Genomic DNA, 27,997 nt, shown 5'->3' with positions numbered 1-27,997 from the left:
CTCCGGTTTGTTACAAACTACAGCGCCCTGCTGCTCTTTATGACGAGCTCTTAAAAGATTTGATTCTTTATTAATGTGTTAAAAACTCTGAGGAAAGAAAAAGGAAGGCACGAGAAAAGAAAACATGAGATTTATTAATCATCAGCACGACATCGACACAATTCTCCCTTTTTTTTTAATTATTATTTTTTTTGTTCTGCTCATTGCTCAGTGCAATCAACGCCATTAAATAAAACATGTTAATAAATAAAAAATAATAATAATATTAAACAGGTTATTTACAAGCAACACAATCATTTTAGCTTCATTCATCATGTTTTTGGACTTCTATTACAACATAAAAAATAGAATAATCAAGTCGTACAAAAAAGAAAAAGCTCTGTGCAAACTTTTGTTTGTTCGGTGGAGATTAGAAGATGAACTGAAACACGCTGCGATGATTCGGTTATGGCACCCTGGATGCTCCGTTTGACACGTTACAGATTCAGGAAAGTGAGAAAAGTTTTTTTTTTTAAATTGAATTTGTGGTCGTGTTATTCTGTCAGTTACTCGTTATTTACAGGATCTCCACCGTCACACCACTAAAAGAAATGAAACAGGAGCGTACGATCATATGGGATGTGCAGTAGTAATACTTATTGACATTATTCACATTGTATCTGACTTATGAGAAGTGATTTGATCCCTTTTTTCTTCTTCTTTTCACACTCGAGGTTAGTCAAAGTGAGCAGCGAGAGGGCGAGGTGAGGGGGACGTTGGTCACCGGGGTATTTTCAGTTATGGCTTTAGGTCACCGTTACAGTGAGTCATCATGCAATGCTTAAGCGTGGCCGGTGGTGGCCACATGAGAAGGCTGCAGCATTCCCTCACAGCCAGCCGGGAGCCCTCGGAGGAAGGTTTTTTTTCTGGGGGGGTGGGGGACTGCAAATAAACCAACGCTCCTTTGTGGCCGTTTGGACCGCGCTCCACAAACACTAACAACTCAGGGTCCGTACAAAGACACAAAGACAGATTTAACATCAGACGCCACGGGGTCATGCTAAAATAAACAACCACACCACCTCCGCCGTGTTGGGCCGCAGCATCGCGGTGACGCATAAACAAATACACAAACTTGCAGACGTGTGTTTTATGCAAAGTCTAGCCAGTAAACTTCTTTCTTTTTTTTTTTAACCGTGTAACTCTCAAACTCCATTTAGACATCACTGTTTAAGGAGAGTGTGAATCAAGTCCTGAGTGAGAATGCGACGTCGGTTTCGGTGTCTGACAATAAAAACTGAAATGGAAATTAGAGAAAATTAAGTTTCCAGCCTCGAGTGACACATCCACAGACCCGACAAAACTTTTCCACTTCGTGTGAGTTTTGACATTATGAAACAAACCGGACCTGCGTGATTCGGGTCGAACCTTCGTTCATTTCGCACGTACGGGCTAGAAAAAGCTGCACGTTACGTTACATCTTTACATTTCTGTTGACAGCTGACACAAATCATCAGTTAGTCTTTGCATCAAACACGTGTAAGCAAGTAACACTCCCTCTCTGTCCCTGGCACACTTCAGAACTAATTAAAGGAGGATGGATCCGTGTTTGACAGGACGCCTTTATGGGTTTTTTTTTTCTTTTCCGTACGGTAAATGAGGCCGGAGGTCTCCTCTCAGTCTTTAAGAGGTCAGCTTGGAGTAGCTGGGCGGGGAGAAGCGTCTGCGGAGGTACTTGAGGATGTAAAGGGGCAGACAGCTCACCAGCGTGATGGCGGTCACCTTCCACAGGAACGACACCGTGGTGATGAAGTATATGTCTGGCGAGGACGGAGAGGCAAAGGTCAGAGCGAGGTTGCAGGACAGAGACAAACATTCAAACGTTACATGGGTGTGCATGCAACTCTCACTGGATCACTCTGACACTGACAAACTCGATGATCCCTCAGTGAAGCTCTGAGGTTACATGTACAAAATCTTGAACGTGGGAGACCCAACAAACAAACGTCCAACAGAGTGTGTAAACTGCACATGTAAAAACAGAAGAATAGCCTTTTAAAAAAATCTATTCCTGACTCGACTTCAAGAGGGAGGAATGTCCCAAAAAAAGGTTACACTTGACCGCATGCCAGTCATGATCGTCCGCGGTCCAGATCGGAGGCTGAAAATGGAACTCCACACCCCACATAAAGCTCAAAATAAAGGCTTGAAAAGCTCTCGGTTTGGGTATTGTGTATGTCATGACTCTTAACACGGCGCTACTAAAATTGGCTTTTTTTTTTCTTGCAAACTCGAGTAAATAAATGTCCAATAGTGTGGCAACACGTAGGCTGTAACGATACAGCCGATTTTGTGCTGCACAAGCTGTTTCTATCCACACTGAGGAGAATATTCATTTCTACCAAACACACCTTTACTGTGACAAACACACGGACCTCTGCAGTCCACAGGAAGCTGACAGGACTGTAGGCATTTCCTCTTTGATACTACAGTATGCCAATGCACTCACCTTTAGCCTTCCTAATATCCAGCATACCACAGCTTGTTGTACACCGGAGGCATAATATGAACGAGCGGGTCCCCCCTTACTGCTGACGTACTATTCCAAGGTCAGCAAAAGCACAATAACATCACTCAGGCTGCGTGTTTTCTCGTCTCGGGTTCATGCCCGTGCGTTTGCGTCCGCTCACCTATGAACTGGTGCAGGAAGACGAGCGAGGCGACGTAGCAGGCCAGGCTCAGGAGCTCGCCGACTATCATGAGCCAGTGCCACGTCTGGATGGTCAGGGCGACCATCAGCAGCTCGGTCAGGATGAGCGAGGTGAAGGAAATGGCGACGATATGGACGAACTCTGACTCGAAGAGCAGCAGCGCGCCGTACATGATGATGCTCCCTGCGGAGAGACGGAAAGAGGGCGCGACCTGAGAGATGTATGATGTGCTACAGAGGAGGAAGAAACAGCTTTATACTTTTTCCTTTTTAATCTTTTATCTATCCCATTGGTTCCTCGTGCAACATTTCCTATTGTCCTCAGCTCACTTTCCCAGTTTCCTGCTGCTCATACGATGGACGCAGACACTGATCCTGAAGTCCTCGTAGTTTCTCATTATCATAAACGTAGGTGATGCTGAATAGATTAATCGTTAACGCTGTGCCAAGGCCAAGTAGCTGAAATCTATTTTATTGAGTGGAGGTAACATTATTAAAAGGTTTGATTTTCTTTGAATGGAAAGTATAAAGCATGCAAGCAGCATGAGATTTATTTCTGAGGATCCCCTCAGATGGAGCTTGTACTTTAAAAATCTTCGATCACCTTCTTGCACCTTGAACATACAAAGTGAAGGTACAGCAGGATTAACCGACATGTACAGCAGCTGTTTGGACACCGGGCTCAATCACTCAAATATTACTGAAGATACTAAATATAGTAACATCAGTTTGAAAATGGAGTTTTGGTTTCGGGGCGTAGCTTTTGATGTAAACACCTTTTCACTGCAAATGTCCCGTATCGGAAAGACGCCTCAGGCTGTCCACACAGAGACATAAACTCCTCCAGAGTGTGTGTGTGTGTGTGTGTGTGTGTGTGTGTGTGTGTGGGCTGTTTCAAAGCCGAGCGAGATGCTTTCTTTTATCTTTGTTAGTCTAAATTCATCCGTTTGATCGTCATCCTGTGTCTGATCTGTTGCCTTGAACATCTGCAAACCGCTGGATGAAGACGAGGTCTGAATGAACTCGACTTGAAGCTGTTTGCACTCGACCTTACAACACGTGTTTGTGCGTACGTGTCTCTCCTACATGAACTCTTGCTTACCTTGATAGATGCTGATCAAGACCCATATTAGAAACGTCTTGAACGACAGCGGTCGACCCTGTGGAGAAGACGACACGATTCATACATGTTTCTGTGTCTGCGTCACATCTGGCTGCACTGTAACCGTCAGTCAGCGTGTGAATACCTTCAAGAGATCTTTGTACAGTTCTGGGTACAACATGGCGACCTCTGACTTCACATCTTTGTCCAGCACGAGGGAGAAGACGGGGAACATGGTGTAGACAGTGGAGTATCTGAAACAGACAGACTCATGTGACCTCGGCGTTTGGGATGCGTTCCCGATAGAATGGCAGACGGACAAGAAGTTTCACACATTTCATTGTTTGGATCAGCAGTGAAATGCATCAGTCCACTGGTCGATACTTTCATATTTTCCCCCCCATCTCAAGTTTCAACAGTGCTTTAACACAGAGGAAATGCCAGGGGGACAAGACAGCCAAATGCTCTCTCGATAAGTCATCGCCTTTCAGAGTTTGTATCTCACCCGATGGTCAGAAATCCTTGGTAGAGCGGGACTGAAGCGAAGTAGAAGACAGAGGAGAAGACGGTCTGGAGAGACAGAAAAAGAAGAAGGAGACATTTTTTATTCATCAGAACGACTTCACGGATGAGAACCACTTTCCAAATCCAAAGTTCAACGTTGCATCACAGAAACGCTTCGACTAAAACCCGCGCACATAAAAATGCAACGCCGCAATAAACGTCGTTCCACCGCAGAGCTACTGCTTTGAGAAGATCAAACTCGGGCTGACGTTAGGACGGTGCCAATATTGAGCCGTCAAACCAGTCAGCCTACCGACCAGGCTGGCCCCAAACCAGACAGGTCACAGCTGTGGCTGTGGTCGGTGTTAATGTGAGACATGTGGAGGAGGGCCTCCCTAAAAACCCCAAAATCCATGATGCAGTGAGTCATGGGCTGTCCCTCCACGGCGGGGGCTGAGGTTGGACTGGTACATGGGAACCTGACTGGGGAATGGTGTCGGGTGTGTGTGTGTACGGGAGGTGGGCGGCTCAGAAGGGCACCACGGGCGGACTGCTCTGAGTCATCGTGCACCCCACCCATCGTGGCCACCCCCGAAACTTCACATTTAGATTTTTTAGGTGTTGTGGATAAACATAACCCGTATTTCCCTGCCCCGGCTTTAAGATGGTACACACTCAGACATTTGACGGTATTTTAGGATTGTTTGGCTCGACGTTTCTTGCTGAATTCTCAAAATGCTGAAGGGAAAAACACTGAAGCACATGCTCAGTGTTCAGTGAGTTTCAGTGCATACTGAAGCAAACCGAACGTGTGTTTGCAAACATTATTACCCAGGCGAGCAGCATTTCTAATGACTTGCATGACAAATGTGTGAGGCGAGCAGCATTTCTAATGACTTGCATGACAAATGTGTGACAGTTATGTTCTCCTTTTGATTACTGGGTCAGTTACAGTGTTTGTGAGAAGCTCGGCCATCCGCGAGGAGCTCCTCCGCATCGAGAGGAACCAGTTAAGGTGGCTCGGGCATCTCGTGAGGATGCCTCCTGGACGTCTCCCTGGTGAGATGTTCCGGGTACGTCCCTCCGGGAGGCAGCCCAGGACACACTGGAGGGACTATGTCTCTCGGCTGGCATGGGAACGCCTGGGCTTCCCTGCTGAAGCTGCTGCCCCCGCGACCTGAATCCGGATAAGCGAGTGAAGACGGACAGATGGACACGGGACAGAAACGGACTGTCCAGTTTTGATGTGTGTGCCTGCACACCTGACCACATATGAAGGTAATCACGGTAATCCTCACAGGTGGAGGGCATTAGCACCATGAGGAGGCCACACAGTTCTTTATAGGTGTGTGTGTGTGTGTGTGTGTCCGTGCAGGTTTGTTGTCCGATCATAGTTTTTATGAGCTCTGGCTTTTGTGCGTGTGTTTTTTTTTTTTAATCTGCAAAATAAAACATCAAACACATACTTCATGGAAGAGTTCAGTTTTGGCACCGCTGTGCATTGGAAATGTCTTCAGGTTCCCTCAGGTGGCTCTTTGTTGTTGTTGTTGGAATACCAATACACTGACAGCTCATCATTTTGTAGAAATGTAAACTCTGGACTTTATTATCTATCTTTACAGAAACACAGCTTATTCAGTAAATCTAATTAAACTGACCTAAGGTTTCTTTTCATTTGTATAATCTTGTGGAAATTACCCAATTTGATGAGACACAGATGTTTAAGTTGTCCTTTACCTGCATGGCGCTGATGCACAGGCTCCTGTGGATGACGAACTGGCTGAGGGCCGCAGACCTTTTGTAGCTGTTCCGACCGTGGACCATCAGGAGACGGCCCAAATGTTTGAACTGAGTCACGGAGAAGTCGGCAGCCAGCGAGGCCTGCTTTCCTTCCTGTCAAACACACAGCGCAGAGGGCAGTGAGGACAAGCTGCAAGGAGTTTTTCTGCTGACCTGAAAAGAAGTTTCTCTCGGGGTGTTTATTATGTTTCGACGGTACGGTGACAGACACACAGCACAGTTCACTCGGAAACTTGAAAAATCGGACTGAAATACTTCCTGCAAACACGACGTTAGCGAAAATCCTGCAGAGAAATTCGCCGTCACACTCCATCTGTCTTGGTTCTGTGTTGGCATCCCAGTATCTGTGCTTTGTATACACAGAGAGGTTGGCTGCACTGCATGCTCGTGCATGCCAGGCCCTCCATGTGAAACCTTTGGCTTTGAGGTGTAAACTGCAGATGATTTATTTACTTTAACCAAAGCGAAGGTGGTGAGTGTCGTGGAAAAGGCTGACAGAGATGGATCTGGTGAGTTTTATTTAGTTTCTGTCCCAAAGTTACGATAATACGATGATCAGTGACAAAAGAGTCTCTTACTTTGATCTATCTTGGATCTTTTTCATAATGTTGTCAGACATTTAGAATAAAAATGAGCCTGTCTGTGGCAAAACAAACACTACTGATGTGAATTAAGTTTTTATTTGGACCAAATCAGCGTTAGTGACTGTTGGGAAGACGACTTGGTGAGTTTTGTTTTGTTTCTGTCCAGGTTGAAGTGTGTTTTACGGTTCTGTTGTCGATGCACATTTATTCTGCTCTGTGACGGCGGCGTCCTGGTGCATATACGTTATGTGCGAGACAGTTTCTTGCCTCCTGGAGGCTCGTTGTCACTGTCATGTTGCAGGATAACCTGTAGGTAAGATACTGCTCCCGACTGAGAGATATTTCCACACATAACCGGCTTGATGTTGTTGGAAAAGCTTCTGTAGTCGGAAGATTTAGTCACCATTCTTCTTCTTCTTTATGCTGAGCTAAGATAACTGTCAGACAGAGTGACTCTCTTTCCCGTTCTCCGAGCAGTATCATCATTGATAAATGCACGAGGTCCACATCTGAGCAAACTGGCCACTTGAGAGGGGATTTACAGAGAGACTCTTACTTTTACTTCCTCTACTCGGACAATAGATCCATCACAGAGAGGAATCATCTGCATGCACGTCTCTTCACATGTCTCTTAACGTGAGAGAGGTCTTGACAGGAAAAGGCAAAGCGAGAATCTGTGCGAGCGGCACGTCAGCGCGAGGCGATGAGACGGAGAGAGTCTTACTTTTCCCTCCACTCCCACGCCACAGTCGGCTTCCTGGATCATGCTGACATCGTTTCCTCCGTCCCCTAAGAGAAAACAAAAAAAAGCCACGGGGGTGTCAGGATTCACATCAGTGACTCGCCGATACAAGCTCGTAGCGGCAGCGTTTTGTGTTTGTGTGAATTTCACGAGGCAACTCCCTTAATTTGGCCCGATTTTAAAAAGATCAGATCGACTTGGGGCCGGAGGGAGGAAAATGACTGATCTGTTTGGAATTTACAAGATAATGGGTGAAACGCACATAAAAATATCTTTCCAATCACGTACGAGATGTTCATTGTTCCACTGTTATGCGTTAAAAATCTGTTTTGAAGTGATATGATTCTACTGAAAAGCAACAATATGAATTATCCCCCAGCCCTATGAGTCAGACAGATAAATATGTTTATGCAGCGTGAACTGATTCCCTCCTCGAAAAAAGCTGTTGGATTTCTATTTTCGACTCACCTACAGCACAGGTGAGCTTGCCAGTGCGCTCTTGCAGCAGCCGGACTATCTGAGCCTTCTGGGTCGGGGTGCATCGGCAGCAAACCACAGCGGGACACTGACACGCGAGCTCCATGAACTCGTACTCGTAGTATTTCAGACAAACCTGCAGAGAAAGCCACCGTGTAACTGATCTCAACTGTGGATCTTCAACTCCTCGACTTAAGCTTACAGTTTAAACTCCTGCTGCGGTTTAGAAAGTGACTCTAACCACAGATACCACTTCCAGAGATGCTTCAGTGGCAGGGAGCTTTTTATCAAGCATCACACAGAAATCATGTCAGAGTTTCATAAGGAGAGAGAAGTCAGACACACACACACACACACACACACACACACACACACACACACAGATGCACTCACCTCAAGCGAATCCCCGGAAATCACCAGCGCGCAGTCGTGTTTTCTCCTGAAAGCGTTGAGCTCCAGGTGGGCTTCCCCTCGCGTTGTCACCTATAGCACAGGCGACCACATTGGTGAACGCACGCACAGGCGATGCAACGCGACGAGAAAGAGGAAATTTATCAAGGATGGAAAATCTGTCAGCCTCTGCATCCTGATAGCTATCAGACTCTGTTTCTCTGCAGCTGCAAACGTTGGAACGTCTAACTAAAATAAATATTTCTGATAAGACTGACTGGAAATAAATAAACTGAATAATGTTCACGTATGAATCGGGGATGACTTTTTCTTTCCTGATAGCTGAAACCTGTATAACAGCACTCACTGCATGGAAGTCACCGGGATCATTCGTTCAATAGTGTCACTGATGAATTTCTCTTTTTTTGTTCTATGTTATCTTTTTGTCTTTGTTCTGTAAATGTTTTGTAAAACACTCTGAAGCTGAAAATTAGCCATCTGGCACATTTACAAAATCTTGATTTAATGTGAATTTGTCCTTAAATAAATAAATAAAAGAAATAAGAATATATTATGGAAGTTAACACAAGGCTGTAACTGTAATATTCTTACACCACCACCCCTTGTGTGCGTGCATATTTTAATTATAACGCTCTCGTGTCGCTATATAGGATCAAACTGTAGAACAGTAACGTCTGGCTGTTAACAAATCAGTAAATTTTTATAATTGATATATGAGTAATGAATGAAAAATCACAAATGAAATGATCTAACTGACGTTCAGTACAATGAACTGTGCTCCATGTTTATGCATGACATCAGGTAATTATAATAATATCATTCATAATAATGTAGAATTATATAATTATGATTCCACTGAAAGAGAATAAGACAATACAATTGAATTATTCCTCTATATATACTTTAATTATATTAGATTATTATTCCTCTCTTTATACTGCTATATCCACACTGTGTGTTTATGGTGTTTATATCTTTTTATATTATATATCTGCTGTATTTTTTTTTAGATCTCTTTAAACTTATATATTTTATTTATTCAGTTTATTGCTGTTTGCATGAAGGACATGAGAGAATCACTGTATGTCCTGTACATGTGGCAGCGTTGACTGCTTAATGCACTAAAATACTAAATTTTTTATGTGAATAAATTCTATTAAAATGTCTGTCTCCTCAGTCATTATGTAGAATCAGTTTGTAAACATTAAAACTGTGAAGTGGAGGCTGATGTATAAACAGATTATATTAACATCATAAAATATGTCTTTGTTTGAATTGTTAAAGTTCTTCACTGTGTGCATGTTTGACCATAAACGGTTTATTAAACGTTCATGTGGTGTTTAGAAATGTAACAATCGTGTCAGGTTCAAATATAGACTTAGAAATTCTCCAAAAATGCAGCACTGACAGGGCATGGTGTTAATCTGTCAACAGGACTTATGCTCTGGAATGAATATCCTTCAACCGCTGACTATTCATACGTCAATCCAGAACAGGCCATTGGTGGCCACCAGGAAACTAATCCAGATGTATGTGTTGCAGGCCCAGTCAGCACTCCCCCTGTCCACTGGGACAGGGGTTTTCAAGCCGTGCCAACCATTGTTATTCTCTTCCAGTAACCGCAGTTGTACGCAAGTTTTAACCTTCCTATATGGCGGGCGTTCCGCCTGCTCTGGCCCGGCTCCAGAGGGGAAAGGCAGAAGCAGACTATCAAAGCCCGAAAGCTGCAAAACAAATTAGGAAGCGAGCCCTCTGCATGTTCCCTCTGGGAGTGGTTCAGCTGGTTTCTCCTCTCGGTTTGAGCGAAGGCCTGTTTGTTCTCTCTGACAGTGGCTTGGATGCTTTCGCTGGTGGGAGGTGATTTATTCAGCTGTGGATGCTGGCTCGGGTCGCATGCGTAGTTGTGTGGGGCTGTTTGACCACTGGCTAATGGGCCTTGGTCTCGCACAGAAAAGGATGGATGCCCGTGGGTCGATGGAGTCAGGAAAACTGTCAGCGCTGCACTGAACTGGGATGAACCTTGTGGTGCTAAAAATCGATTATTACCCACTTCATGTGTATAAGAGACAAAGAGGGGGGGTGCTGCACTCACAGGTCTGAAGGTATGGATGTCCTGGTTGCGGGTAATCAGATGGGCGTTCTTGGCGGTGCATGTGGCCGTTTCGAGCTTGTCTCCTGTCAGCATCCAAACCTACACGGAAACCAGAATGACAGATTGTTTATGAGATGGTTAAAGAGTCAATCCACGAGAGAACAACGTCTCTGTTAAATCAGATAACAAAAGCTCGACTCTAACTGCTCGGAGCCAAAGTGTGTGTACCTATCTGTCCATCAGGTAGTTTTACTTCAAACATCATACAGATTCATATCAGTGTATCCGGATTCAGTCTCAGGTGTTTCAGGCACAGATATTTAAATAATTCATTCATCCAAATTAGAAAAAAAATGGATTATTTGTGACGAGACTGGAGATTGTAGATGACTTTTGAGAAATACAGTAGTAGAAACATCGCCGCTGTTTTCGTCAACAGGAGAAATAATCCCTATGGAAACTTCTGGCAGCATATTTTATGGATTATTAAAAGTTTTTTTTTCTTCAGCTGATAAATTTCATTCTTTAAATTCTGCGAGCAGCTGAAATGAAATCAGATTCACCTCCACTGTTCCGAGGTGGCGGGATACTGCTGGAGCTAAAGGAGAAATGAGGTTTCTGTGTCTCGGGGGGTGAACAGACCTTTTCGATTAAAAAGAGCGAAGGGGGATGATCAGCACAACTTTTACCACGATGACTAATCAGATTTCTGGTTCCTCTGCAGAAACCCGAACATTCATTCCCATAAAAATGTGGTCAAATATTTTATAGCGACCGTCTGATGTGTGCTAACTGACAACCACTTAAAATGCTCCTTATAATTCATTCAGATTCACTAAAGTCTTGGTCTTTCTACTTAAAGGATGAGGCTTGTTCGTGTAGATAGATATGAAAAACATATGTATATGTGCTACCGGGAAAAAAACACATGTGCTCGTCTTGTTTCCGTGTTCTGTTTTCTTAGTCTGTTGCTACCGTCGAGCGATACGCCTCGAGCTATCTGCCCCCCTCAGACCTTGATGCCTGCGTTGCGGAGGATCTCCAGGGTGGGCCTGACATCAGTCTGGAGCTGATCTTCCACTCCGGTCAGACACAGCAGCTCCATCTCCATCTCCAGGCTCTCAATCACCGTGGCCACCTTCAGAGAGCGGTCGTGGACGCTCAGCTTGGCTTGGACGTACCGCGCCTGGGGGAGCAGGAGAGGGACGGGAATGTTTTTTTTGAGTGGGAGGAGATTTAATTTGTTTAAATAAGGTGGAATCATTCAGCCGGGAATAGAAGGAGAAAATATGAATATGGCCACCAGCTGTGGAAGTCATGACAAACAGAGAGAAAGGTATATTTAAAAAAAACGATGCCTCGAGCGCTGCATGGATACACACCGTTTACATCTCACACACACATTTCCATGTAGGATGATTAAAGTTTCAGTTTGAATACAAACAAGCAGGTATTTGTTTGCAACAGACCGTGAAGTTTAAAAATGTTTTAGAAAAGCTGGAAATGCAGAAAAGACGAGATGGCTGGTTGACGCCCATTTTCAGCGCTCGGGGCCAATTTGCGAGTGAGATAAAGCAAAAACAATCTGAGCGTGACTCATACAGGAACACAAACTCTGTGTGTGACTCAGTCTGTGACTCACTGCTGCCCACCAGCTCTGCTCATACAATTATACACTTCAGTAATGGGGCCTGGGGGCTGAAGACTGCAGGGGGAGTCAGCCCTGCCCTGCCCTCCTGAAACAATGAGTGGGGCCTGGGTGTGTGTTAGTGCGTGGGAGGGTGGGTGAGTATGGACCGGGACCCTCTAATTACCCGACAACACACTCTGACATTTAGGAAACACAGAACATGTCTGCATTAAATATTATCCTGCATTTGAGTCAGTGCCAGCGTGAGTGTAATTTGAGATATGTGGATATTTCTGTGGCTTTATTAAACACACAGACAAACTAAATGTGAAAGTTCTGTCTTGTTCTACGATCAAGACCCGTCTCCGTCAGCCAAGCCTCGGGGTCGGCTGTGGATCAATCCCACGAGATAACACTTGCCTCAAAATCTTGATACTGCTCCTCTGTCAGGGATTTCTTGGAGACCACGAGGACCCTCAGGCCTTCCCTCGCCATGTTTCCGCACTACGAAACGAGAGTCAGCAACATCTGGATTTAGCAGCTTTCACAAAGTCTGTTCAGTAATTTATAACAGAGGCTGAAATGGCTGTTGTCAAATCTTCATCATGTCTTTGTGAGAGAAAAAAAAAGAAACAAGTCCACCTCCTCTTCCAGCCAGTCGTTGTACTGCACGATGCCTGCCATGACCACATCAGCACCCTTCATGTAGAAGGTGATCTCTCCCGTAGATTCGTCCTAAAAAAGAATTACACAGGACATAAAACTTTACTCTAACTATCCAAGTATGGGATTTCCACTCTGCACGTGCAGTATTTTATGATTCTGTGTTGCCTAGTGATGCGTAAATTATTTTGATTTTCAGCGGGGGGGTTCAAAAAGCTTTAAAAATATTATCGCGAGGAAGTCGAGTTTAAAAATCCCAGGCTTCCTGACTTATACAGCCCGGCCAACAAAAATAAAGTTAGTCATCAGACTTAGTCAGAGGTTATTATAAGGTGAGCTTTTTCTCAGATAATATGCTCGAACATGAATCTGTTTTTCTCTTGTTAAAGTCGGTGTTCGAGTCCCAGTCGCTCCCATAGCAACAGGCACCGCGAGCCGTGTGACCGACAGTAATATTAGTAATATTCAGACGACTGGGCCCGGCCGGAGAGTCGAGTGAGTTGCAGATTTATGTGACAAAAGAAAGCATAAATCTCAGGCACAAACAGAATGATCTTGGCACTCACTCGCACTATGATGCCCATCCGCTTGCTCTCGTAGGTGAAGGGGAATATCTGTAGGATGGTGAAGTTCAGGATTTGGCCAGTAGGGGTCCGCAGCTGCATGGAGGACTGGTCTCTTCCCACCAGCGTCAAACCGACGCTCTCAGTCCACTGCACCAGCGACACCTACCAACACCACAGGGGAAATGCTTTATTAAAAACACACATGCACGTGGATGTAGGTCAACAGAATGAGAGTTTATGTTTTCCATAATTCAGAGACACACAGCAAGAAAGAAAACTAACTGCTGCTGAGGGATTCTTCTCATCAATATGATGTTCTGTTACTTGAACAGTGAAGGGCACTTTGGACTGAGCAGCATGTCAGAGAGCACAGTAACCATTCAGCTTTAATCAATAGACTCAAGCCTTTCTAGCACTCAAAACTATTGATTGATAAACTAGGGAAATGTCCACGTCTGAACTGAAAATATGTTTTTGTTCGATCGTTTCTGAAGGACAGCAACAGACGACATCCTTTAATTAACTCGTGTTTGCAGGTCTGTGTGCAGGGAGGAGAAAAAGACATCGGCCAATAACTTCCAGACCAGAAGCCGGATTACAAACACCGTTCTTCATCCATCTGTTGATAGGTTTAATGGACAGAGACGAGAGAAAACAACAAAGATCGCCATGTTCTAAAACTCCAGTTTTTCACGACCGCAGGCTTCGTGGTTTTCCGAAATTCCTTATTTTGGAAATACGTGACCGCGTAGTCTGACAATGCTCGGGCCCCGGAGCGGTTTAACGTCATAAAAGCTCTGACTACCGTAATGTTTGTCATCCAGGTTGGGAAATATGAAGATTGTGCTTACTCACAGTCTAGAAATAGTCACTCCAGAGGCATTCTTGGATCTGGTGTTGGCCACAAACAGCACCACTTTTGTAACAGCGGCATCTGAGTTGGCTGCAGATTTCTGGACTAGACTGAATAATGCTGTACGCAGCTGCCTTGACTCAGAGCTGCCACACGGATAATGAGTTTTTCATGAGTTGAAAAGTAAAAGGATTCAGAGTCCAACTCTCCCTGATGAATCACACCTTTTGAGTCTTAGTCCTCGTGCATGAGTGTATGAACAGAAATGTTCTTTGCAGATATCTTTAAAAAAAAAACACGTCAGGTTTGAAAACCATGCATCCAACAGCCAAAACCAGATCTATATTAAGACTTCCTGAAAGCTGCTGGAAAGTAAACTGAATCTTTCTAGATCGTATCAAATTCATACAAAGCACCTTTCAGGGCTTCAGCAGTTACTTTTTTTTTTGTCCAGTGTCCTCAATTTCCTTCCCACAATAAAAAAAACACACAGATCTTTAATCACGACAGATGTACTGGGGCTCTATCAAAATCTGCTATCAGAGAGGAAATTCAAAAGGGGATAAGTGCAATGGTCCGGGGAGCACATTAAGGAAATCCGTATTTACACCGCAGGAAATGGATCGACGACGAATTCTGCAGCCCTCTTCCTGATGTTCAAAGAATTCATACCGATCAAGGACATAAACGTGGAGCGCCGTTCGGCTTGTGAATGTTTCCCCCCCTTCATGTGAGAACGCAGCGAAGACAGACTTAGAGATGATGACAAACTCGTGCGTCTTGAGATCGGAAGTCTGTTCTCCCGTCGGGCTTTCCGTGTTTGTCCTTGAGAAAATGATGTTGGAGTGAGAGTACGTGTACATTTCCCAACAGGTCGAGTTCAAGTATATAAACATACACGTTAGTCTGACTGGAGTTGTAGTCCACATGCGTGATTTGTTGGTTCAAATGTTTGTAGTTCAAGTCTTTTATTTTATTTCTTCCTCTTTTTAAAAGTTTTTCAGTATTTTAACTATTAAATTGTTTAAATCAAATTGTATTTCATACTTTCAGCTGCTTTTTGTACTGCTACTACTTTTATTATCATTAATATTAATATTCAAGTAGCATATGACCTGTACTCCAGCAACTGTACAATGAATAAAGTCACATTTAGTGAAAACAGAGAGTTGAGGATGTTTTCTCTACATCTACATGTCTATATATAGAAATCTTTATCTATAACAATAAAGGATTCTCTCAAATTAAATTGTTAACGACCACCAGACATCAGATTACTCAGCTATGAACTATTTGCGTCTGCTTGTTTAGGTTTTCCACAAACAACTTAATTTTTCTTGTTCAAAACTCTTAAAATGACGTCGAGAAAACTCAAAAAAATATCCACAAGTTAAACTTCTGGATGCAAAAGATCTGCGGCTTGTGCTAAACTCTGCTCATCCATCGTTCTGAATGGTGCAGAGACAATAAGAAAAACATCAAGAACCGCAGGGGAACTTTAGATCAGTTCTTTAAGTTACATTATAAGACTTTAATGTTTTGAAAAGCAGCATTTTCTCTGTCTACAAAGAAGCATTTAATCCTTCTTTTCATAAATAAAAGAACTAAAACATGAGTAGCAGTCATACCTCATCCGGGCTGGAGGCCTGGTACACTCTGCATGTGTCTTCGTAATGCTGCTCGGCCTCGGCCTGGTCCGTCACGCCGTTGGCCTCGTACACCGGTGTCACGTTGTGCACCAAAGCGATGGCCTTCACGGCCTCGTGAACTCTGCTGCTGATCGTCTTGCGGACCTTAGTGGCTGCCGGAGCCCTCGAGGCCGGAAGGTCATGAGTGGGCTGAAGAGGATTACACAAGGTGGTGTGATCAGGAGAAGGGCACGCAGGAATCTGAAGAGTTACAACGTGGTTTAATGATCTTTACGGTCAAGGTTCTCTCTATGAAAGGGGAGGAATAATCTGTACTGTCCTGTATGAGTGATTAAAAATCACTTTTATATACAATAATACACAAAGACACAGAGATTTCTCTCTGGAGCTTTCAGTCTCAGAAAGTAGCTGCCTCACTAACCCCCATTTCAATTATCGCCGTGATCGACGCTGTAAACAGAACCAGATGTGTAAAGTAAATATGAACAATTTGCTTTTGCGTCGTGGCTTTGCTATTTTTAGAAAGCCGTGCGTTCCCGGGGGTTAATGGTCGCGTCATTAAAGAAGTCCGGTCAGTGCTTCGCTTGTGGGCCTAATCCTGTTTCCTGCCTCGCTAACCTCTGGTGTCAAGGGGGACAAAGAGTGTCATCTGAGGTCAGGAAGCATCGGACCAAACAATAATCACAAACCGATATGTTTTCCTTCAAACAATGCTCGCGTCTGTTTGTTTGAGCCCTTCCCGAGATTTGTGGAATTTGGTTCTTTTCTGATCTGTTTGTTTTTTCTACGTGTTTCATTTTCAGTCGTTGTTTTATTTTTTTACCTGTGTGTAGGCGCTGAACACGTGGCTCTGCACTTCATCCATCGAGTCCATCCCGTACGCCACAGTTCCAAGATGAAGACGCCTGAACACCATTTCATTCTGAGTAAGAGTCCCTGGTAAAAAGTGACAGTCAGACACTTAAAATCACGAGATTCATTCCAGCATCACGCGCAGCAGAAAACATGTTTTAAATAAATATCTCGGAAACAAACGTTTGTCGTTTACAGACATGAATCAGTAACTTAAAACAGAGTCTGCGCGTCACATGTGGCGGGAAAACATGTTAAAAAAGCCAGAAGCTTTTCCTCCGACGGGACACAGCCTCTGTATCCTCACACTCACTTTAAAAGCTTTTTCCGCTAGTATATCAAAAAGACCTCGGGGGGGCCTCGCACGTACATTAGCTTGACCCCCTGGACCCCGCCGGCCTTATCGCGGTCTGGATGGGAAATGGCTGATCATTTTATTGGGCATGAGGGCCGTAAATCTGACGTGTAACACCTTGAGCCTTAGGAAATGCACCGGTGGAGGTGTTGTGCTCTAAAAGTGTGTATGGATGATTTTTTTTTTTTTTATGATTTAAGGGTCCAATAAGTAGCAGGTCTCCAGGAGCAGAGACCCCACCACAGAATAACCCCCCTAGGGACGGAAACGACTTAAATCCGTCCTGCTACATACTTCCATGGCACATTCCCTTTTAGTGCTCCACACGGTGGCCTCAGTGATGGTTCTGGCCACACAACCAGAGGCGCATTAATATAATGTATGCTGCTTTTCACAGACCTGTTTTATCCGTCAGCAGGTAGGAGATGCGTCCGAGCTGTTCAGGTATGGTGCTGGCCCTCACCATCGTCCCCGGGATCTTGGAGTCTTTCTTAATCATCCAACTGAAAACCATCTTCCCCATGTCCAGATTGACACGCAGACTGCATGGAGTGAAAAAACAGTGAATGAGTGCTTGGACTTAAACACTTTAAAAAGAGAGAGGGAGAGAAGGTGCTCGCACCTGATGGGCACGATGTGAGAGAGGAGCAGCAGGAAGCGGAAAATCTGGAGGTACCAACGGCCGGCGAAGTGCTGGAGGGCCACCATGACCAGTGACACCACCACGAGGGCCCCGAACAGGATCTTAGTCAAACAGTTGACTTCCAAGTCAAACAAACCCACCTACCATGAGCAACAGAGGCAAACAACAGCAGTCAAATGAACGCATTAGTCATCAAATACATTCAAAGTGAAACACAGCTGCACAATAATTGTGGATGCATGTTAAATGATAAAAATTCTCCGGTTTTACACTACTGTACCTTGTGCCTCGGGTTGGAGGTGTTCATGACGCTGCGCAGCTCCCTGCCTGTGTAAATCACAACCCCCACCACTGTGCCTGCAGCGGAGGAGAGAAAAGAAAGTGCCTCGGGTCAACGTAATAAAAAGAACAACATAAAACACAGAATATACGGAGGAGATGTTTCCCAGACTTAGAATCCTGACTTCATGTGGGATATGGGATGTATGTTGCACATTTCTAAAACGGACAGCACATGCGAGCGCGGCCGATCCTGTGGAACGAGCGCGCTTTGTTTACCTCCCCCGAGCTATTTGTTCCTTTATAAACGAGTGCAATGTCTAACACTGTGTGTGTTTAGTTAGACAAAATATCAGATAAACAGTTATTAGTATCGGCTGCTTCCGTCAGTCACACATATTCACCAGAGGCAACAACGGTGCTGGCCCACAGGGTGTTCTCGATGCTGAGGCTTTCATTCACTGGGGGATCCCCATCTTCCTGTAACAGTCGACAAATATACAGAATGAACTGTCAAATAATTGTTATCTATGTCAAATAAAAGGTTTTGTAAACAGAAAGCCGGCTACACAATAAGTATCGTGGCTGTATCCATTCAGACATAGGTGTATGTGCAATATTTAGTGTGAGGGACGTACTGATGTGAATCCATTAATACATTTTTAATCAATTTCATCATTTAACGTGACAGCCGTGACAGTGCGCTCTCTCTCCCTCCAGTAACACTAACAGCGTCTTAATTTTTTTAAATGTAGATATTGTCCATAAGTTTCCAAATTCAGTGTCATTTAAAGCAGATCAATAAAAGATAAATAATAATAAATAATAAGATAAACAGATTATCTAATTTAACACGTGAACCACGACTGTGCATGTGTGCTTTAAGTCTGCTAATTATTAAATTGGCTTATTTTGATTGTTTTCTTACTTTTAATTTGAAATTTCCTTTTAATCAACAGTGAAATTACTCATCCTGTTCTGCATCAGATTAAATATAAAGGGCTGAATGTCTGAAAGAATAGGAATATATACGAGCACTCACCCTGGTGAAAGTTCCAATAAAGTTATGGATATCAATGTTTGGTTCTTCTGCGTACACGTATGATCTAATCTGTAGAAGGTCCTGTGAGAAAAACACAAAAAAAAAACACGAATAATGAATAATAATTAACGAGTGAGAAAAAGAAAACGCCGTTACCAAACCTCCCTAATCAAACTTCAAGTAACGGTCCTAAATAAAACATGCCCTGTTTGGATTTCAGCAGTTTATATTTTTATTTACTTTATTTATTTCACGGCGCTGTTTGCTCTATGGTTTTGCATTTCTCATTGCTGAGGCTCTGCTGCAGGCTACAGTTAGTCGTCAAACTGACACATTCAAACAATAAATATTCCCGGACTTGTTTGACAAATATGGCAGTTATTTTATTTCCCCTATCTCGTGGAACCCGAGGCAAATATTGTTCAGAGAGCAGCAGATGCAGAAATGAACATCGTCGACGCGTCGTCGCTTTGTTTTTACTTAAACAATGAACTGATTAGCAGAATAGCTGCTGGCGTTAACTGATGAGCAGCTTCAGCTTTAGGACGACATATCAGATATAAGTATGAAACTTTATTTAAACTAAATAAACAAATAAAGAAAAACACACGTTTTTACTTATGTAATAACAATAACATTGAATTCATTCAACATTTAATTGCATCATACTGACTTTTGGTGTTTACGATCCTGACAGCTCGAGTATTTAAGTGCTCAAACACAGAAGAACTCCTGGAAAAGTCCGAGCCTGAGCTGAACCTTTGACCTTCCAGTCATTACACTGTGTGATGAGCCGGCCACCCTGCAGGTTAAATCACCACCGTGTCCTAATGACAGACTCGCTCCTCTGAGAGTACGGCCGGCACGTGCAATTACTCGTACATTCGTCGATATAAGGAGGCGCGTGAATGGCTTAAACGCAGCGTTCGACGTGTCCTCACTACCTCTACCCCGTTTCTTTTTGTTTCATGGCTCACAGCAGCAGTCGGCAGCCTCTGCGTGCAGGCCACTGGGAGGCGTAGTTTCCAGTCCGTCTCTCCGTCCAGCTGGTCAGTCCGCAGGAAACAGGAACCTGAGAAGGACGAGAGAGAGAGGACGAGAGATGGCACTGATGCCAAATGGAAACACATTCAGCCCATAGGGGGCAACAACAGACAGGCTTTTATTCCAGAAGGAGGGACACAAATCTCTATTCCTGATCGATTGTGCAAATCACAACAGACACTAAAAGCTGCTGGTTTCTGATTACATCTGTGCCGATACACATCTGGTCTGAAGTTTCCACTTTGAATAAATACATAAAAAGAGGTAATTGAACAATTTCACGTGTGGTCACAAATGAACAGCAGCGAATTGTGTGAATGGAACAAAGCTGCTGCATATTACTGTCGGGACAGAAGTGGAGGCATCCACTAAAAAGCCCATCCCCCGGCCTGCATGCGTCATCCTGCCCAGAGCTCCCAGTCCCTGGCCTAGGCACTTCATAATTGACCTAATGGCCTCCACATGGAAGAGAGATAACCGAGCACTATTTCCAGTAAAACAAAGCTGTTGTTTTTCTTCCCCCGACAGGAAGACGCAACAACAACAAAGCGCCCGGCCTCTCTCGGAGGATCACATTTGGGTTTTCTCCCTGTGAGGAGATTATTAGCGTGCTTATTTTGAATGGATTTGTGGATTTTGTATATGTGCAAATAAACAATGTGAAGCACCAAGTTTGTGTCGGCGCCGACAGCTCCTGTCCTGATCCATATTTGATTATTCAGATGAGGTATCATCCTCCTGTCTCCTGCTCCGTCTTTGCATTTGACTCTTCCCTGACGCTCGATTTCCTTTTCATTATCTTCTCATTTGAAAGACAAAAACAGTCGTAGCCGAAGACGAAGAGAGAGAAGTGTTTTGTCTACAGCGCCCATCTTACTATGACACGGAGCAGAGACGCTTTACTGCCTCAAACTTTGAGTGATAGTTAAGTACTGGACCCAATTACAATTTAGACATTGTAGGACTTCCTGTCCTGGCTCAGGGCTAATCCCTGCACCTCAGCGCCTTTTTAAACAAGTCATTTCCCTGGACCAGGCAGCCAGGCAGGCAGGCAGCCAGGCAGCCAGCCTGTTGTGGAGATCTGGATGAATGACCAGCAGATGTTTACCATTTCTTTCAGAGGTCCTTAAAAAGATCATGTCAGCAGGAACACGCTGGTTCTACAAAGAAAGGCAGAAAGAAAAACATGACTTCAACATCGCTTCCTGATCCTCCACCCCAAAAAAAAAAAAAAAAAAAAAAAAGTCTTTTAGGCTTTTCATGTGCCACATTACCAACAGCCAGTCAGTCAAAAATAATAAGCCCTCCAGCAAATCATCCTGTCGTGGCCTGAACGGGACCCTGACCAGGTTTTACACTCTGCCTGACCCGGTCCCTCCTCTGCGCTAAACAAATTCTCCATTCGGTTCATCTGGACAGTTTCCTCAAAAACCTGAACTGCGTATGGATTATCGCTAAGTGGTCGATACTCTAATAAAGATGATTCCTTTTCTCTTTTTTTAGCTACCGGATTCCCTCTGCTGATGTGACCCACATAACTCTGATTCACTCGGTCATATTAGTGCAATGCGTAGGACAACATGTGTGACCTTTCCTTCAGCTGCGTTGAAACGAGCTGGAAACTGAAGACAGGACTCACTTCTCATATTTCATGCAAAGACCAAAGAATCCAGTCGGGCAACACAACAGCTTCCCCCGAAAAACTGAAACTTAAGATGTTTGAAACTATAACAAATAACACTACGTAATTAAATTTGTGTTTGGGATCTAATTAAAGGGATTTTAGGTTCGCGTCTGTTGCATTGAGTTTGACAGGCTGAGGCTCGGCATTGATCACAAGATTACAAAATCTTTACTAACTCCTTTCACCTCAGTCACCAGTCGAGCACACAGAAGATTAACAACCCCCCCTCATTGTTCGCTGTCATATAAATGGGGAACCTGACAGTCCTGAACAGAAACTCCAAAAAAATATTCACAGGTGTGTCTGACAAACCTTTTCCACGATTATAAGATCTCCGACTTGAATGCCGCTGCTTTTAACCTTCACCGTGCCTGAAACACAAAAGAATTTAAAGTTGACGCTAAATTCATCATATCTGAACATCTCGAGTACGACACACACTTAAAACGTACAAACGTCTCGCGTGTTTTTTTTGGGAAATCAAACTTCAAAAAGATGAACGTCTTCCTCGGGTGAACTGTTGTCCTTCATGCCTCGCCGGTCACCCCAGCGAATTTGGGTAAAGCAATTTTCCTTTTTTTGCGAGTTTGAAAGAATGCCGGGGGAGTCGAGTCCCCTCTTTTTTTCCCCGTCTCATTCGGGAATGAACAGGCAAAATTGTTTGGAAGAGATCACCGACCCTTGACCCCTGCCGTGACCTCCGGGCTTTGCATATGTAAGACATTAAAGCACATTAATATTGCTATGCATTAGGCTCGGAGGGGGCTTCGCGTGAGCGCTCGGACTCCACTAACAAAAACATTTGAAAGTTTTACAGAAAAGGACAATATATAGTGGATATCTTTCTGTATCCTCAATAAAAGATGAAGCTTTTTTGTCACTATCTCAAACATTGATTAATTGATTGATGTCAGATGTAAAGATTTGTTGCTTTTCTTTGTGATACATGACAAAAAATTGTCCATTTTCACTATATTTTGACATTTTGTAGACTAAACTAAATTGCCTTCCTGTGCTAGAAAACATCACGCCAAGTTCTGACATCATAAAGTTTCTATAAACCACCAGATATGCAGCTATCATGGAGGCAACCAGTCATTGTGTTTATGGGTAAAACAAGCTGCCACATCAAAGGAGCAAAGTGATGGAAACCACAAGAGGTCTCCTGCTTTTTATTGCTGGTAGCACTTTATACCAAGGCCTCTTATGTACACTTTTACATCTCTGCTTTGAATTAGCCACCATTTCCCCTAGCCCCTATAAGTTTTAATAGGACCGAGCTCCTACAGTTAATAGACGCCGATGCTGAGGAATAAGCAACATGGTTAAGATATGAACGCAGACAAAACATAACCGCTATCCCTCACCTCTCGTCGAAAGCTTGCTGTAAATCTGAGAGTTCACTTCTTTGTCTCGGAGGTAGCATCTTATTTCTTCCACTGCCTCTCTTATGACGGTGATCGCCAAAACAAGACCCTGCGGAGAGAGATTATCTGTTTACCTGAATATTTCCGTCAAATAAAATACCAAGAGCACAAATTGAGCATGAAAAATCCAATTGTTTGATCACGACAATAAACAATGACGAGGAGCGAAGCTGAAATGTCACATACCAGAGGGACCCAGTAGGTGTAGAGCTCCCCTAAGCGCAGCTCGTTGATGAACTGCGAGCAGGCCAGGAGCAGAAAGTACAAGTTGAAGAAGTACTTGAACTGATGGAACAGCACCTGTGAAGCAAACACGGAGAAACACGGAGGAAAACATTTACTGTGTGACAAGTTACTGTGGATGTGACTTTATTTTTTTAAAGGCCATGACTGATGACTGATATCGACCCCGTCGCTCACTATTCTGGTGACCTGGGGATGAAAAATCATCTCAGCATCTAATAAAACATAAAATGAGAAAATGAAAAACTGTCCTTTATGATCGGAGGTCAGTATTCCAGCAAATATCAATCACAAATAAATATAGATATAATAAAGATACATGTCACAATTAGTCCATTGACAGACTATCAAATGGCAACAATGTACGTGATTATTTGTTGTATTTAAAGTGATGATGAATTTTAACGTGTTTTAAAAAGCTGTGACTGGGAATTTTCACTGTTCTCTGACACTTAGACCAAGCAATTAATTATTTTTTAAAGAAAACAATCTGCAAATGAATTAACGGATAATGAAAATACTCTTTACTTGCATCTATAGCCATAACATAGCACATTTTCTGGAACAAAATCTGACGAGAAACTATTATAACTTCTTTAAAATATATAATAAAGTCCACAATGATTGTAACATCCAGTAATTAGACACTCGACAGTTTGGCAATCCATATAGCTCAGCTTTAACCTGGGAATATTTTACCAGCCAGGAACAATATGCATGCTAGTGTCACACTCATGCATCAGCTGCGCTCAGTTTCATTACCACCAGTGTGCCACATTACTACCAGGGGAAAACCGTGTGTCACTTCCAAAACATGCAGCAGAGAGAGAGCGTGACAGAAAACATTAAGACTACGACATGTTGCAGGGAGAAGAACTTCTTGACATAAAAAACGCAGCGATTTGCAATGCAAAGAGGCCGACGCTCGTCTTCTGCTCTCCAAACAAATTTGAGCTACTTTCAATGTCTGACTTCATGTACAAAAAAAAAAAAGAAGGCATAAGATCTTAAGAAAACTGAATGTCCGGAAAACAAATGCATATGGAAATCAGCGAGGGTCAAAAACACGCAGCCTGGTAACTACTGTCCATGAGATCGTGAAGATCCGGAGCGATCAGAGCATGTAGCTACCTGACTATCCATCAACATCAGACATTTTACCACCATTTATGATCGACTGATGTTCTTCTTACATCGCCGACGTGTAAACTGAAGAAAGTAATCAATATTTCATTCACAAACTCTCGCTCACTCGTATCAGGCCAGGCAAACTGCGCCTCCGTCTGCAAAATGTCCTCTGGCATGATTCAGACGAGCCGAAATGAAACCACGTTTATGTGTCGAGGCACTCATGCAGATGTTTTTATGTAGTCGTTTGGGATTAGGCAAATAAGTAATGAGCATTTTCATATGGAGGCTAAAAGCACTCACATCCGAGGAACGAATTTGAACTGATGAGTGGATTTATCTGTCAATATTGGTGTTTGTCATGGCAATATGTAAACCGATGTCTGTTTGAACAAAAAAAAAAAAAAAAAACGCCTGCGGTGATACACCGACCTCGGTGCAAAGTTCCTCTAGCAGAGTGAACTGTTGTTGTGGTGAGCAGCACAGAGTGAGACAAAAAGAAGCAGCTCTGTTTAATTCTTTAGCAGGATGAAGAATATTTTGCTTTAAATATCCTTTAATACTCCTGAGTAGATTTGCAGAGTCATGATGCTGCAGGATTGAAGGGGGGGGGGGGGGGGGGGGGGGGGGGGGGGGGGGGGGGGGGGGGGGGGGGGGGGGGGGGGGGGGGGGGGGGGGGGGGGGGGGGGGGGGGGGGGGGGGGGGGGGGGGGGGGGGGGGGGGGGGGGGGACGGGGGGGGGGGGGGGGGGGGGGGGGGGGGGGGGGGGGGGGGGGGGGGGGGGGGGGGGGGGGGGGGGGGGGGGGGGGGGGGGGGGGGGGGGGGGGGGGGGGGGGGGGGGGGGGGGGGGGGGGGGGGGGGGGGGGGGGGGGGGGGGGGGGGGGGGGGGGGGGGGGGGGGGGGGGGGGGGGGGGGGGGGGTGACCTTTGACGACATACCGCAGGCAGAAAGTGAAGAAGTTGTACTTCTGGTTGTTAATGACGTTCCTGGGGTACCTCTGCTCCCTCTTTTCTGGGTGGCCGAGCCACACAGTGCGGGGACGGAAGTCGCCCATGCCACAACAGCTCGACCACGGGCAGCACCTGAGAGGAAAGAGGCGGGGGGGAGGTTAATGAATATCACGTTGAGAGAGCTACAAAAAAAACAACTCAGCGCCGATGATTTACTTGATTAAATCCGGCTGCCTCGCTTCGATTCCGTAGTCGACTGATAACCCTGAGCTGTGTCGAGGTAATGGCTCCATTTTTAATGAACTTCCTCTCACATCTCTTAGTTAATGTGTCGCTTACTGCAGCTGCAGACGAGGCCGAGCTTACAGACCCACGACCAAACAAGTCTGCAGGGATTGTGCCCTGAAGAATAAATATTAACTACATCTGGAAAAGAGCGGCCACTCCCTTCGATCTAAACAAAACATTCCATATGAATCAACTCAGAGCTCGGTGACCTGCTGATTAATAATTGACTCTCCAAGTTATAAAACAGCGACTATAAACAAAATGTAGGCGTGACGGACATGAAGCCTCTGTCAGCTGCAGACAGAGCGGGTCCAGTAGTTTTTATCACAGATGACTCAGTTATTTAAACAGCACAGTTTCTACACTACATCCTGGAGCTCATGCTCAGATATACTGAGACATACAGTGTATTTAAAGATAGAGGAATTAGCCCTGTCACTGTTTTAAGCACATCATGGTTTCTGCAGTATCATGTTGCAGCCACAGTGCATCGTCACACTGTAGATCAGGACTGTGACTAAGTCTTTTCCACAGAAGACACAGGAAGAATCACAGGTGTAAGTTAAATTAAAATTAATGATGTTTCATTCAATAAAACAAAGCTATCGTTAAGGGGAGTGTTTATAACGAAGAGCTTTTCCTACTATGACCAGTACCGTGAAAAATAAACGCTTCGTGTCTGTTGTTCTGTTGAATAGTTTCTTGATTCATTTTAAATATCAGCTCAACATGTCTGACCACCATCGATGTTAACAGACCGCTCGGGTCAATGCCGACGTTTCCAATATTACCACTAAGGTGAATTTATCACAGCAGAGCCGACCTGAACAGAACCAAACCTTGACTTAGTATCACTGGTAACATCTGTGTTTACTGTTTCATGTCAATAAGTCTGCTCTATTCCATCCATCCATCCGTCCATCCGTCCATCCATCCATCCATCCATCCATCCATCCATTATCTGTACCCGCTTCTCCTCCTCGGGGTCACGGTGGGGCTGCAGCCTATCCCAGCTGACTCGGGGTGAGAGGCAGGGTACCCCCTGGACAAGTCACCAGGGTACATAGAGACAAACAACCATTCACACTTTAGACCCCATGCAGACATCTCACAGGACTGCTCCACCGTGCCTCTCCAAGTCTATTCTTACTATTGTTTAACAGATAAAATAGTATGTTTATTTACTGATATGTGATCATTGCAGTCTTAGGTTGGTTTGATAGTACAACCAGTGTCCGGTTTATTAGGCACACCTGGCTAAAACTAGTTTTAGTGGAATCTGCCTCTGTGTTTTGATGCATTGTATTGGCAATAAAACATGAACACATAATACACAATACGTTGTAATATATACAGTTTTGTGCTCATTTAACAGTCCTAGCTTTGTGTATGTATAACATCTCATAAAGGACGTAACTGGTGGTGCTGTTGCCTTTTTAATTACACGTCCTACCCATGAAATGAAACATTATAATAAAGAAAGGTGTTTTTTTTTTTTTTGCAGCATCAGTTTTAGGGTGGACAGGTGAAGTGATGGATCAGAGCAGAAACTAGGACACACACACACACACACACACACTAGTTTCTTTGCATTACCACAGTTCATTTCCATAATGTAGGATGTGTTTATTACAGGAGGTGACATCACCACCATCATACAGTGTCTCTGCCCTGTGTGCGTGTTTCTCCATCCTCATCATTTTAATAAGGCCTGCCCCCTTCCTCTGCGTGTGTGTGTGCATCTCCCAAATAACCCTGCACATGAAGCATGATGTGGGGTTTGCATGTGAGACAATAACATGGAAGTCGAGGCCTGCCTCGGTGCAGTGTGACAGGCAGAGCTGCATCCAGCAGAGCAAATATTGACATGGGCGTCAGGCACTTGCTTCTCGCTGCACCCCGGAACAAGGATGTCAGCTGTGCGGCTGCAGCTACCGTGTTTAAAGCCACATTTTAATACACATACCGTGTTTATTTATCAGGACATATTCATTGTTCCACACCCTGGCTGCTGTTATTACCGTCTAGCTTGTCATGCGCGCTCCTGTGCGCGTATTTAACGGCGAGCGACAAACGTTTCCAAAACGGCTCCGGTTGGTTTTTTTAAATAAAAAAGAGCCCTTACCCATTTCTGTGTTTACTGTCGTGTCTCTTCAGTCGTCTCACCGGCTGTAGCGGGATATTGTCGGTCATTCCTGCGGCTCCTCCCGGTAGCAGGCGGCGGAGAGGCGGCGGAGGGGTTGAGGCTTTTCGGGGGCAGTCCGTCAGCCTCGGCTCCGCGCTGGATCTGGGCGGAGGCTT

General features: G+C 44.4%; 1 protein-coding gene across 1 annotated transcript; it reads right to left on the bottom strand.

The window, feature by feature from the left end:
- Positions 1–114: 114 nt before the first annotated feature.
- Positions 115–27,997, bottom strand: atp9a (ATPase phospholipid transporting 9A). The gene is made up of 28 exons (XM_027288703.1): positions 27,822–27,997; positions 25,393–25,540; positions 23,275–23,388; positions 23,029–23,137; positions 21,974–22,032; positions 21,086–21,137; positions 19,911–20,005; positions 18,934–19,014; positions 18,296–18,371; positions 17,893–17,969; positions 17,592–17,752; positions 17,369–17,511; positions 16,586–16,698; positions 15,742–15,951; positions 13,261–13,422; positions 12,674–12,766; positions 12,452–12,535; positions 11,417–11,587; positions 10,402–10,500; positions 8,292–8,381; positions 7,890–8,034; positions 7,404–7,468; positions 6,033–6,188; positions 4,297–4,361; positions 3,937–4,045; positions 3,792–3,849; positions 2,670–2,873; positions 115–1,799 (listed from the first exon to the last, which is right to left on the bottom strand). The coding sequence occupies exons 1-28, from the start codon at positions 27,887–27,889 to the stop codon at positions 1,663–1,665; spliced, it is 3,144 nt and encodes a 1,047-aa protein (XP_027144504.1). The 5' UTR covers positions 27,890–27,997; the 3' UTR covers positions 115–1,662.

This window comes from Larimichthys crocea, chromosome XV (genome assembly GCF_000972845.2).
Source record: "Larimichthys crocea isolate SSNF chromosome XV, L_crocea_2.0, whole genome shotgun sequence".
In the NCBI taxonomy this organism is placed as follows: domain Eukaryota; kingdom Metazoa; phylum Chordata; class Actinopteri; family Sciaenidae; genus Larimichthys; species Larimichthys crocea.
The sequence above is the reverse complement of the archived record's forward strand: the minus strand, read 5'-3'. Positions and strand labels throughout refer to the sequence as shown.